This window comes from Dendropsophus ebraccatus, chromosome 6 (assembly GCF_027789765.1).
Source record: "Dendropsophus ebraccatus isolate aDenEbr1 chromosome 6, aDenEbr1.pat, whole genome shotgun sequence".
In the NCBI taxonomy this organism is placed as follows: Eukaryota; Metazoa; Chordata; class Amphibia; order Anura; family Hylidae; genus Dendropsophus; species Dendropsophus ebraccatus.
The window spans coordinates 118021211-118035789 of NC_091459.1; the positions used below are offsets into that span (position 1 = coordinate 118021211).

At 40.3% G+C, this 14579-nt stretch overlaps 1 protein-coding gene across 1 annotated transcript; it reads right to left on the bottom strand.

Annotated features, from left to right (window-relative positions):
* Positions 1–468: 468 nt before the first annotated feature.
* LOC138794585 (taste receptor type 2 member 40-like) lies at positions 469–7499 on the bottom strand. The gene is made up of 2 exons (XM_069973347.1): positions 6824–7499; positions 469–503 (listed from the first exon to the last, which is right to left on the bottom strand). Exons 1-2 carry the CDS (start codon positions 7497–7499, stop codon positions 469–471), a joined length of 711 nt encoding a protein of 236 aa, XP_069829448.1.
* Between the last annotated feature and the right edge of the window lie 7080 nt (positions 7500–14579).

Here is a 14579-nt window from a genome sequence, read left to right on the forward strand (position 1 = left end):
GCGATGATGTTGCAGTCAATGGGTCAAAGATGGGGAACAACACTGATTCAGATTTTGAGCCATTATTGTCTGGGGAACTTCATCTTATAACATAGACAGAACTGAATGGCTTGGTCCAGGACTTACGTTTGTCAAAAGCAAATGCAGAGTAAGTGGTTTCAAGACTTCAAGGATGGCATATGCTGTTGCCTGGTACAAAATGTTCTCTCTTTCAAAACCATCTAACAGTTTTTTTTTTGTTTTGTTTTTAACAGGTTAACGGCTAGGACCTGCTTGGAAAACATTTCAGGATGTTTGTGAGAACTTTCTTGGCAACTATCGAGCACCAAACTACATCAAATTGGTTGACAATTAAAACATGTCATTTAAAATTAAATTTTCAGGCATCTTCCAGTTAGTTTCTTATTCATACCATATATCTCATATCTCATCCATATACCATCTACCATATATCTCATTGAAATTGCTTCAAATCATGTGTACCTTTTGTCCATTGTCTATTTCTATTAGAACAAGCATACATATTGTAAAATTTTATAAAAAGTTTATGCATGTAACATGTGCTACATACTGGTTTGTCTTTTTAATTATATTATTGTACACCTGGGGTATACACTTGCGATGTATGTTATTTAAACAATGGTAGTAATGGGAGGAGTATCAGTGAACGAGAGCGCTAACGCGCTTGAAAAGCATCTGAATTCCTGTGGGGTCCCTGCACTGTGGCGTTTACCTGTAAGCATGAAAAATATGGAATAAAAAGATTATCTCTTCGTATGTGCTGGATAATTATTGGCATTTTTTCTGAAGTTTCTTTTTCATGTCTAGACAATAAAACCCCAAGGCCCAAATATACAGGTGTGTAAAATAGAAACTGGTGGAAACTGCCTGCAGCAACCAATCACAGTTGATCGTTTAACTCTGGTACAATGAAAGCTGATCTGTGATTGGTTGCTGTGGGCAGTTTACACTAGTTTCTGTTTTACACTTTGATAAATCTGTGTCTAATAGTGTCTAATACTTCCATTCTTCTACTAAGTGAGGCTAGTAATGGTCCTCCACTTGTCTCATTACTCAGGCAGGAGTTAAGAGAATGTGCAGTTAAAGGAGAAGTCCGGTGAAAATTTTTATTACATCTTTGTATTGCCCCCCAAAAGTTATACAAATCACCAATATACACTTATGATGGGGAATGCACATAAAGTGCTTTTTCTCTGCACTTACTACTGCATCAAGGCTTCACCTTCTGGATAACATGGTGATGTCACGACCTGACTCCCAGAGATGTGCGGGCTGTGGCTGCTGGAGAGGATGATGGCAGGGGGACACTAAGGGACACAGGGCACTGGAGGGACACTGAGCATTCCTCTGCCATCATCCTCTCCAGCAGCCACAGCCCGCACAGCTCTGGGAGTCGGGTTGTGACATCACCATTTTATCCAGGAAGTGACATCACCATGTTATCCAGGAAGTGAAGCCTTGATGCACTAGTAGGTGCAGGGAAAAAGCACTTTATGTGCATTTCCGGTTATAAGTGTATATTGGTGATTTGTATTACTTTTGGGGGGCAATACAATACTTTAATACTTAAAAAAAAATTCGCTAGACTTCTCCTTTAAAGGAAACAGTAGAAGAAAAGGATAAAGATGATTAAAACAACACTATTGGATGAATAAACAGCCATTGCCAGGAACAGTCTGCTACTACTCTCAATAAACTGTGTGTACGGGCATTAGCAGTGGATCCTGTGCTATTTCACTCTAAATAGCTACTACATATGCTGTATACAGTGCTCTTTGTCTTTAGAACCAGGTACAGCATAGAGTACAGCTAGTATATTGTCTGTAGGACCAGGAAAAAGAGCAACGGTGCAGTTATGCTACTGCTTGTACACAGCTACTGCATAGGTTAGGAATGAGTAGGGGGGAGTTGTATAATCTCATTTTTCACCTAGAACGCATATTACAAAATGTATTAAAATCACCCCCCGCCCTCAAAAAAATAAATACAGTAAATAAAATAACACAATCTATCTACAAAAGTCACCTGTTTTGTTATAAAAAATCTAATGCTCATTTACTTTGCCTACTGTTTTATAATAGAGCATATACAGATTTTAATGTACTAATATGAAGACATTAGTAAATTATTAGAAATCAAAATCCCAAATGTACTTGTTAATATGATTAAAAAAAATACACCAAATGTCTTTACTTCAATTCAAATTAATTTTATTACGTAAAATTCACACCACAGCAAATAACATACTGCATACATATATAGTATCCTATTAATTTTAATAACCAGATGATAAATATCTAGGATGAACAATGAATAAACTGTATAAAGGTATAAAATAATCAAATAAAACATTTACAAACTAATATTTAATACACATGAAAAATGAAATGAATTAAGTTCTAAATAGTTTATAAATGATGCTAATATATCTCGAAAAAAACACAAACAGCAACACCCATGGTTAGTTAAAAACAAAGGGGGAGATTTATCAAACATGGTGTTAAGTGAAACTGACTCAGTTCCCCCTAGCAACCAATCAGATTCCACCTAAATGGAGGGATAAAAACAAAGCAAATAAAGCAACATAACAAGAAACTCTTCATTTACTATTACTTATTAACAAATTTTTCCCCATTATATGTGCACTCACCATCACTAGTCCTACATAACCTTTTGTTTAATTACAGCACAGCTGTAACTCAAGGGGTCATGTGATCACTGGTCTGCACCTTTGAAAATTATAATGTTTAATGTGTCAAGTGGTCTGTCCTGGGTCAGCTGACTTTTGGTAAACTACAGAATGACATCACCACCTACTAGATCTTACTTTTTACAGAACCCTCTCCTCTCAGATCACATGACCAGACAGGAAAGTGCGGGGCTTACCTTTTAGAAAGCCCTGTGTTGTGGCTGTAAGAGAACCCCGAGGTGTAAGAAGCAATCTGTGTGAAAGAGGTGGAAGACATAGGGCCAATCTGGTTTTAGGACTGTTTCTTGTATTTTGGGATGAATTTGGACTGTATTTATTATTTTTGTTGTTGTTGTTGTTGTTGTTGTTTTAGTAAATTGCAAAGCAGAACAGCATTCTGGCCTAAACTATGCTATTGTGGCTCCTGCAAAACTAGCACTGCCATCTGGTAATATAGGAATTAGGAATTAGGAATCATGTTCGGGTCCTGCCTCTAACCTGCTTCCCAATTTACAATTGTGCATTAGAAATGCATCTTAGCCCATACACCAAAGCTGATAAATGACGGATAGATATTGGGCAGTGCAGTGGTGCATATTGCACTGGTGTTTTTTTATGCTCATGAAGTTTAACTTTGAACCTGCTCAAAAACAGAACATGGCTTGGTCTAAAAAGAAGCCACGCAATATATGTCTCGGCCCTGTCTGGCAGTAAAGTCAAGTAATGGTATTGTACATTGCCACTTAACTTGTTTCTGTATACTTAACATTAATCTGTATAGATCTCTGCATATTGCATCCCTCCCCCCTCAACACACTCACTCGCTGGGTTACATGTGCTGCGTCAAGCCTATTGGAGGAGGGGTTAAGTGGATATGCACAGCACTGCCACTTAACCTCCTTGTGGCCAGAATGTAACCATTTATGGTTAAAAAAAAAGTTGTGTGGTAATACACAGTATGCTTTCAGCCTATAGTGGGTGCTCTTTTCTGCTGTACTAGCCATCATGGCTAGCTTATACATTTATCAATTGCAGGAAGGATCTGGACTCACAAGTCTAGGTCCTGCCTATTGTTCACACCAGCATGTGTTAGCTGTAGCCACTAGAGCAGCAAGGAAGACTACACTTTATTTACTAACTTTTTAAATAAAATGGTGTAAAAGGGGTGTGGGGTTGTACTATACCAGAACGAAATTCCTGTGGCTGGGCTGTAACTGGCAGACAGAGAATGGGTTACATTTTCTCAACATACACTTCAAAAACTGTAAGGCAACAGTGGCAACCCAAGTTTTTAATGGGTGTTGCCCTAGGTAGTGTAGAACTTCCAGTGTATTCTAGACCCCAGACTGATGAGAGGTGCTATGCACCATAGGCTTTACTATTTCCTACAGAGATAACAAATGTTTTTTGAACTGCTCAAGATTAAAATTTGTCTCTGAACTTTGAGCACTGTGTTAAACTTCTGATGCCAGGCTGACAGTTTTATTATTATATACTGACAAACACAGCACACACAGACAGCAATCTTCTCCTTATGCCTAGTGCCGTGTTTGTTGGGAGAAACTTAAAAATTGATCCATTATATACAGAAACTGGGCCAAGTTGTATCCTCTTCTACATACTGGACACATGCAACAAGTAAAGGCCCTATTCCACAGAACGATTACCGGCCGATATCGGCATTTACGGCTGATAATCATCCCGTGGAATAGGAGGCAACGATCATCCGACATCGTTCATGTCGGCTGATCGTTGAAGTCATTTGTCCTTCAGCATGTTGAAAGACAAACAACTTATATAGCAACGATATGCTGCTGTCGCTCTGTGGAATAGGAATATATCCTATGGGCTGCCCAGACGATCACCCTGGCAGCCCCCCCCCCCCCCCCCCCCCGGACTCACCCGCTCTCTGCCACTGCGTGGAATAGCATCAGCGAGAGGGGAACGTGGAGCAAACGAGCCCTGACTGCTCCTCACTTTCGGCCCGTGGAATAGGGCCTTAAGAAGTGATGTGCTAATATGGCCACACAGTGGAATAAGCAGATTCTGAATTTTCACCACTTCATCCCTTCTGCTCTCTCATATCATTGTTGAGGCAGTGGGTGAATGTTGGGGGTTATACTCCCTTGTTGATAACTGACTGTCAGGAGGATTTTATGGGTTTTTATATGTTTTACATGATTTTATGATCTGTGTAGGTAATTTGATGATTGTATGAAGTATCTATGATACTTCTATGAATTTTATCTTTGAGCTTAAAAAGACCACAAGGTCCCTGTGGCAAGTATAGCTGGTATTTTGATATCTATACTTAACTGCTAATAAATGTATTGTGTTATAAGTATACTGTTATACTTACTGTAGAACTCATACCTAGGGGACAGACTCCTTTTTGGTTTACAAAGCTTGCGCTCTTTTTGACACATTAGGTATTGTGTCTCTCTCTGTACACCTCAGTTTGAGATTTATAGGTGAGCTGCACCAGACCTGTTATTGTTTTTGTTTTTTAGAACTTGCTAGAAGGTGGGTGGAGTTTGCTAATATGCTCCCTATAAAGGATTGCAGAGACAAGGTATAGCTGAGACAAGTTGAGTAGCTGAATAAGAGACAAGCAAGTTAAGAACAAGAAGAGAAAGCTGTTAGAACAACAGAGAAGGAGTTTCCGTTAAATTACAAGCTGAGCAGCAAGGAGGAACAGCTTAGGGTGAGATTTAGAAAGACTTTAGAAGAGTCTGTCAGGTGCCCCTTTTACAGCCAAGAAAGGGCCTGCACTTCTACAGACAGTGGGAATCCTCAGTTCAGGAAACTAAGTGGATAGACTTGACTATTTTGTTAGGCAGAGTTAACTTATGTCTCTGTACTGTCGTTTTTTTTTTTCCTGATTTGGCAGGCTGGGCAGGGTATGATGTACAAGGACCTCTGGATACTTCTAGGAACTGAAAGTAGTGGCTTAAGACCTGGCCTACACAATAAAGCAGAAAGCTCTTTAGTTGAAAAAGAAGGGAAAAGACTTAAGCACCTTTGGCGAAAAGGTTCACAGGATCATAATGCCCACCAGCATCCCACTCGTAGTGACAAACCAAGGTCTGAGGCAGATTGTCTCTTCAAAAACCACCACTCTCCACACAAAGCACAGTAACCCATTCAAGGCCACCAGTGTTAACAACTGTATGCAACTGGACTGTACAAGTGCCCTAAAGTCCTCCAGTAAATGATGTATTGTCACACTGCCTCCTTCCTTGTCTTCCTGTTGTCTGGTCCACGCGCACCACACCATCATCAAGGGCCACCTTGCTGGACAGCAGTATTTGGGGTTGGCCCTGGCGAAACTACAGGTCCACACCACTGACCACCTTACACACTGGTGCAGCCCCCCTAAAACCTCTACAGCAGCTTCTAGAAGAAAGAAAACAAAGGGAAGAACCAAAGAGTAACCTGTTCCTGTGGAAGCCCTAGAGCCATGGTGAGACCTTGATAAGTATGAGGGTAAGGCTGTGGTGCACCATAAGACCCGTCCATCATGCAGGTAACAGTGCCTTCTGTCATTCCAGAGCTCAACACTACACACAGGAGAGGTCTAGCCACCTACAGACTTACAACAACTACTACTACTACAACAACTTATGACTAGCAGGTAATCTAATACTGAACACAACTTATTTTAGTTGTACGCCAGTCTTAAATAAATCCGCCCCCTTTTTCCTGGCCGGATTTAATAAGAAACATATACCTCATAGTAAAGCCACCTGACCCTAAGCCCAGCGCAGGCTCTGTGCGGCAAATCTATACCTACTTACAGTAGGTGTAGATTTGTATCATGATTTGTGCCTGTGAGCTGTAAATATGGTGTGGGGGAGGCCACGTCTCCTCTCTGCTTTGCCCCCACTCCCACCCGCCTGGTGATCAGGTGAAACAGGCAAACACCAGGGAGAAGTGTGCTCTAAGATTGTCTAAAAGGAATGAAACACATTGAGGTGAATACTTTCCTGACTTCACTGCTGGAAGACATCATATAGATAGAATGGAGCAACAGAAGGCCACATATTAATATAAAAAAGATCAGCATTCCATACTGGATGTTTAGAAATCTATTATAAATAAATAGATTCATACCTACAAAATACATTAACTGCAGAAGTAAGAATACGCTCATACTTCTTATAGCACCAATATGAGACGTTAGGTTTGGGCTTTGTTTATGGGACTCATTGCTCCTCATCCGTCTGGTGTGAATAAGGAGGAAATGAATCAACAAGGAAATGGAGGCACAAAATATTATAAATGGTGGAAAGGAGCCAACAGCAAATATCAGGAACCGTTTATTATAATTTGGCATAATATCAAGTCCATACTCTGTCATATTTCCTGGAGAGTCAATTAATGACTTATGTTGCTCTTTGTCGAAAACACACCAACCTAAGAGAAGGCTGGAAATCAATGAGATAAGTAGAGAAGCCAGAATCAACCGTGGGACCATGACGGAGATCCGAGTCTTCAGGAAGATGAATAGTTTATTGTTGTAGGTGACAATCTTTACACAGTAGAAGACACAGAGGACGGTGGCAATCCAGTTACTGCTGTGGTACAAGAACATAGTCTGAATATATAAGATAGGTACAACAATATTGTTTCGCAGAAGCCATGGAAAAAACTGATAGAATAAGCTCTGTATAATATTACTGATAAAATACAAAGCTCTGGAGATTGCCAAGGAGCTCAGGATCTTATCACAGGTCTGGAGAGATTTCAGGCTTTTCCATTCCTTAAACTTAACAGCTACAATAACCATATTAACCATGAAGCCCACCAGGCATTCTGTATACATCACAGCTATGAGAAGATGCTGGGTGGAAATTTCCATCATCATCTGTGAGAATCTTCCTACCAGAATTTACAATCTCTACTGTGCCGTGTCTCAGGTTGTATATGCAAATCTGATCGTCAGGGGTTCTTTATATTAGTCGTGTCTCTATTTTTCATGGAAATTCTTTGATTGTGAATGATTTCCATATAAATCTTTCATCTGGTCCACAGTTGCTTGTCATACAGTACATGTGCTTCATAGGACAAACAAATGAAAGGAAAAACAGTCACTGAGCTCTTGTATCACTGTAATAAAAGATTATACAAGCCATGAAAAAATATGAGGCCATATGGGGCCCGTGGGTGGACACTCCTGGTCTGCCGTCCCACTTTCTGAAACGTAACCCTATGGAAGCTTTTCTGCTGCTGGCTGACCAAAATATGGAACGTGGACGTGGGGCTGCTAGAGTGACCGTATGATTGGTGATACATACTGGGACTGTGCTAGAGTGTGTGTTGGTGTGTGTGGATTGTATGAATGGGACCCCCTGCCTGTGGAAAACTATTCAATGATAGTTGGATGAGCACTTGAACATATGGCTATCTGTATACAAGATATATATATTATTTTTTTATATATGTTAGTGTTGTTCTCTTGATGCGCCATAAAGAGATGATGTTCGGACATGTTGTCCTGTGGGGGAGGAGGGTATAAGTTGTGGGAGGGAGAGGGAGGGGGGGATGGGGTTTGTTGTAACACTGAAAAAAAATTTTAATAAAAAATATCTGATTAAAAAAAAAATAAAAGATTATACAGCTGAAAGTGTAATATAATAGCTGGATGGAAAAGACAATTTAACCAGGCTGAGGACGGTTTGGGAAAAGAGATAAATAAAAAGAATAAAGAATTCTAATTAAACCTGAAGGATCTGAAGGAATCCAATTGCAAACCTAATAAACTGATTCAAAAGCAGTAGAAAAGTATTAACTACAGTCATGGCCAAAAGTTTTGAGAATGACACAAATCTGATATTTTCCCATGATCTGCTGCCCTCTAGTTTTATGTGTGTTTGTCAGATGTTTTTATCACATACAGAAATATAATTGCAATCATATTATGAGTAACAAAAGCTTATATTGACAGTTAGAATGAGTTAATGCAGCAAGTCAATATTTGCAGTGTTGACCCTTCTTCAGGACCTCTGCAATTCTCCCTGGCTGCTCTCAATCAACTTCTGGACCAAATCCTGACTGATAGCAGTCCATTCTTGCACAATCAATGCTTGCATTTTGTCAGAATTTGTTGGTTTTTGTTTGTCCACCCGTGTCTTGATGATTGACCACAAGTTCTCATTGGGATTAAGATCTGGGAAGTTTCCAGGCCATGGACCCAAAATCTCTATGTTTTGTTTCCTGAGCCATTTAGTTATCACCTTTGCTTTATGGCAAGGTGCTCCATCATGCTGGAAAAGGCACTGTTAATCGCTAAACTGCTGGGTTTGGGAGAAGTTGCTCTTGGAGGACATTCTGGAATAATTCTTTATTCATGCCTGTCTTTTTAGGCAAGACTGTGAGAGAGCAGATTCCCTTGGCTGAGAAGCAACCCCACACATGAATTGTTTCAGGATGCTTTACAGTTGGCATGAGACAAGACTGGTGGTAGCGCTCACCTCGTCTTCTCCCAATAAGCTGTTTTCCAGATGTCCCAAACAATCGGAAAGGGGATTCATCAGAGAAAATGACTTTCCCCCAGTCTTCAGCAGTCCACTTCCTGTACCTTTTGCAGAATATCAGTCTGTCCCTGATGTTTTTTTCGGGAGAGAAGTGGCTTCTTTGCTTCCCTCCTTGAGACCAGGCCTTGCTCCAAGAGTCTCGGCCTTACAGTGCATGCAGATGCACTCACACCTGCCTGCTGCCATTCCTGAGCAAGCTCTGCACTGCTGATAGCCCGATCTGCAGCTGAAACACTTTTAAGAGACGTACTGGCGCTTGCTGGTCTTTCTTGGGCGCCCTGGAGCCTTTTTTGCTTACAGTAGGTGTAGATTTGTATCATGATTTGCGCCTGTGAGCCGGCGTAAATTATGGTAAATATGGTGTGGGGGAGGCCACGTCTCCTCTCTGCTTTGCCCCCCCCCCCCTGCCTGCCGATCAGGTGAAACAGGCATACACCAGGGAGAGGTGTGCTCTAAGATTGTCTTAAAGGAATGAAACACATTGAGGTGAATATTTTCCTGACTTCACTGCTGGAAGACATCATATAGATGGAATGGAGCAACAGGAGGCCACATATTAATATAAAAAAGATCAGCATTCCATACTCGATATTTAGAAATCTATTATAAATAAATAGATTCATACCTACAAAATACATTAGCTGCAGAAGTAAGAATACGCTCATACTTCTTATAGCACCAATATGAGACGTTAGGTTTGGGCTTTGTTTATGGGACTCATTGCTCCTCATCCGTCTGGTGTGAATAAGGAGGAAGTGAATCAACAAGGAAATGGAGGCACAAAATATTATAAATGGTGGAAAGGAGCCAACAGCAAATATCAGGAACCGTTTATTATAATTTGGCACAGTATCAAGTCCATACTCTGTCATATTTCCTGGAGAGTCAATCAATGACTTATGTTGCTCCTTGTCGAAACCACACCAACCTAAGAGAAGGCTGGAAATCAATGAGATGAGTAGAGAAGCCAGAATCAACCGTGGGACCATGACGGAGATCCGAGTCTTCAGGAAGATGAATAGTTTATAGTTGTAGGTGACAATCTTTACACAGTAGAAGACACAGAGGACGGTGGCAATCCAGTTACTGCTGTAGTACAAGAACATAGTCTGAATATATAAGATAGGTACAACAATATTGTTTCGCAGAAGCCATGGAAAAAACTGATAGAATAAGCTCCGTATAATATTACTGATAAAATACAAAGCTCTGGAGATTGCCAAGAAGCTCTGGATCTTATCACAGGTCTGGAGAGATTTCAGGCTTTTCCATTCCTTAAACTTAACAGCTACAATAAGCATATTAACCATGAAGCCCACCAGGCATTCTGTATACATCACAGCTATGAGAAGATGCTGGGTGGAAATTTCCATCATCATCTGTGAGAATCTTCCTACCAGAATTTACAATCTCTACTGTGCCGTGTCTCAGGTTGTATATGCAAATCTGATCGTCAGGGGTTCTTTATATTAGTCGTGTCTCTATTTTTCATGGAAATTCTTTGATCGTGAATAATTTCCATATAAATCTTTTATCTGGTCCACAGTTGCTTGTCATACAGTACATGTGCTTCATAGGACAAACAAATGAAAGGAAAAACAGTCACTGAGCTCTTGTATCACTGTAATAAAAGATTATACAGCTGAAAGTGTAATATAATAGCTGGATGGAAAAGACAATTTAACCAGGCTGAGGACGGTTTGGGATAAGAGATAAATAAAAAGAATAAAGAATTCTAATTAAACCTGAAGGATCTGAAGGAATCCAATTGCAAACCTAATAAACTGATTCAAAAGCAGTAGAAAAGTATTAACTACAGTCATGGCCAAAAGTTTTGAGAATGACACAAATATTATATTTCCACATGATCTGCTGCCCTCTAGTTTTATGTGTGTTTGTCAGATGTTTTTCTCACATACAGAAATATAATTGCAATCATATTATGAGTAACAAAAGCTTATATTGACAGTTAGAATGAGTTAATGCAGCAAGTCAATATTTGCAGTGTTGACCCTTCTTCTTCAGGACCTCTGCAATTCTCCCTGGCTGCTCTCAATCAACTTCTGGACCAAATCCTGACTGATAGCAGTCCATTCTTGCACAATCAATGCTTGCATTTTGTCAGAATTTGTTGGTTTTTGTTTGTCCACCCGTGTCTTGATGATTGACCACAAGTTCTCATTGGGATTAAGATCTGGGGAGTTTTCCAGGCCATAGACCCCAAATATCTATGTTTTGTTCCCTGAGCCATTTAGTTATCACCTTTGCTTTATGGCAAGGTGCTCCATAATGCTGGAAAAGGCACTGTTAATCGCCACACTGCTGAGACAAGACTGGTGGTAGCGCTCACCTCATCTTCTTCCAATAAGCTGTTTTCCAGATGTCCCAAACAATCGGAAAGGGGATTCAGCAGAGAAAATGACTTTACCCCAGTCCTCAGCAGTCCACTCCCTGTACTTTTTGCAGAATATCAGTCTGTCCCTGATGGTTTTTTCGGGAGAGAAGTGGCTTCTTTGCTTCCCTCCTTGAGACCAGGCCTTGCTCCAAGAGTCTCGGCCTCACAGTGCGTGCAAAAGCCCGATCCACAGCTGAAACACTTTTAAGAGACGTACTTGCGCTTGCTGGTCTTTCTTGGGCGCCCTGGAGCCTTTTTGGCAACAATGGAACCTCTCCTTGAAGTTCTTGATGATGCGATAGATTGTTAACTGAGGTGCAATCTTTCTAGCTGCGATACTCTTCCCTGTTAGGCCATTTTTGTGCAGTGCAATGATGACTGCACGTGTTTCTTTAGAGATAACCATGGTTAAAAGAAGAGAAACAATGATGCCAAGCACCAGCCTCCTTTTAAAGTGTCCAGTGGTCCAGAGATTGATCTCCAGCCCTGTCCTCATCAACACCCACACCTGTGTTAATGGAGCAATCACTAAAACGATGTTAGTTGGTCCTTTTAAAGCAGGGCTGCAATGATGTTGAAATGTGTTTTGGGGGATAAAGTTTATTTTCTAGGCAAATATTGACTTTGCAGGTACTTGCTGTTAAGCTGATCACTCTTTCTAACATTCTGGAGTATATGCAAATTGCCATTTTAAAAACTGAAGCAGTAGACTTTGTAAAAATTAATATTTGTATCATTCTCAAAACTTTTGGCCATGACTGTAGAGAGGAGTTAACTTTTTAAAAGTTCAGTTTGGCAGGTCTGCCGAACTTTAACATAAAGTTTGGGATCGTCTGAACTGAACCTCAAACGAACCTCACTAATACAACTAAACGATTGCAGAGTTTGGCTATGTTCATCACGGAACGGCCGGTGTCAGAGAAGATCATCCAGGCCAGTACTGCAGTACCGGCTGGATGATCTTCACTGCCGCTGAATTTGGATGCGGGCGCATCAGTGTGCACCCGCATGTGAATTCCCCGCTGCTCACAATGGAGTGTGCGGCCGGAGCCGCACGCTCCACTGTGTGAACTGACAGAGTTTTCTGTGGCTGCTATCCAGTGAATAGCGGCTGCAGAAAACTGACATGTCAGTTTTTTACGGTACCACTAGGGATCCTGGCCAGAGTGTATATTATGTGTATACACTCCGACCAGGATTCCTTCAGATGCAGCACTACGTAAGTACCATAGTAATCACGGACGATGTTCCATCATCACAATCAATGTGCAAACAGTATTTAAGAACAGTGTAAAGAGTCCTCTAAGAACATCTAAAAAGAATGAAACACATCGAGTTGGACGTCTTACTGACTTCACTGCAGGAGTTCATGGAAAGCGAATGAATTAACAGGAGGCTACATAATAAGATAAAAGAGGTCAGAAATGGATATGTGATATTTAGATATCTACCGGAAATGAATAGATTCAGAATAAGCTCATACTCCTCATAGCACCAAAGTGAGATGTTAGGTTTAGGCTTTGTATATAGGACTCATTGTTTCTCATCCGTCTGGTGTGAATAAGGAGGAAATGAATCAACAAGGAATTTGCCGCACAAAATATTATAGATGGTGGAATGTTACCTAGGGCAAAAATCTGGAACCTGTTATTATAATTTGGCTCAATAACATGTTCAGTAGAACCATTTAATGACGTATGCTGTTTTATGTCGAAACCGTAACAACCTAATGGAAGGCTGGAAATAAGGGACGTTATCAGAGAAACCAGAATCAACCGCAGGACCATGATGGAGATCCGAGACCTCAAGAAGATGAATAGTTTATAGTTGTAGGTGACAATCTTCACACAGTAGAATACACAGAGGATGGTGGCAATCCAGTTACTGCTGTAGAACATGAACATAGACTGAATATATAAGGCTGATAGTAATATATTGTTGTGCACAAGCCATGGAATAAAATCATGAATGATAAAGAATAAGTTGCATATAATAATACTGATAAAACACAAAGCTCGGGAAATGGCCAAGGAGATCAAGATTTTATCACAGGTCTGGAGAGACTTCAGGCTTCTCCATTTTTTTAACTTAACAGCTGCAATAACCATGTTGACCATGAAAGCCCACCAGACATTCTGCATAGACTAAAGCTATAAGAAGATATCTGGTAGAAATTTCCATAATCATCAATAAGAATCGTCCTTCCAGAATTTACAATCTCTCTGTACAGTACAGGTTATGTATACATATCTCATCATCAGGGGTTCTTTATAATAGTCATGTCTGTTTTTAATGAAAATTCTTTGATCATGGATGATTTCCATATAAATCTTTCATCTGGTCCGCAGTTGCTTGTCAATACAGTATAGTTGCTTCATAGGACAAACAAATGAAAGGAAAAACAGTCACTGGGCTCTTGTTTCACTTCAATAAAAGTTTATACAGCTGAAAGTGTGATATAATAGCTGGATGGAGAAAACAAGTTATCCAGGCTGAGGATGTTAGGTTTGGGTAAAGAGATAAGAATAAAGAATTTTGATGAACCCTAAAGGATTTGAAGGACTTCCCAAAACTGCATTAAAATCTCAGAAAAACATGGCCGAATGTCTCCAGAAATAGTGCTTCTCCTGTCCCCAGTTTGGATGTGGTTTGCCACTCAGTTCCATTGAAGTGAATCAGGCTGATTTGTTAAATCACATACAAACTGGGAACAGGGGTGGTGCTGTCCACTTTTATTTTCAATAGGTCTGAGATGTTTAAGACAAATTCTAGTAAATTCTAGTAAATATAAATTCTTGTCTTTTTGGTTAAAATTCTCTCCCCTCTTCCAAAAAAAAGAAAAAAAAAAAGAGACAGTAGGAAGATTAAAGATATAAAGGGACATTTATGAAAGGTCCGGCAGGGGTGTATGCCAGGGAGAAGGCGCAGATTTGCCCCT

What these genes read in the sequence shown, in the direction of transcription:
- LOC138794585 (XM_069973347.1), bottom strand. Translation starts at nt 7,499, where the DNA reads ATGGTTATTGTAGCTGTTAAGTTTAAGGAATGGAAAAGCCTGAAATCT. An exon ending in GCAGTTAATGTATTTTGTAG is followed by an intron (nt 504 to 6,823) that starts GTATGAATCTAT and finishes TTGTTCTAATAG; the next exon opens with AAATAGACAATGGACAAAAG.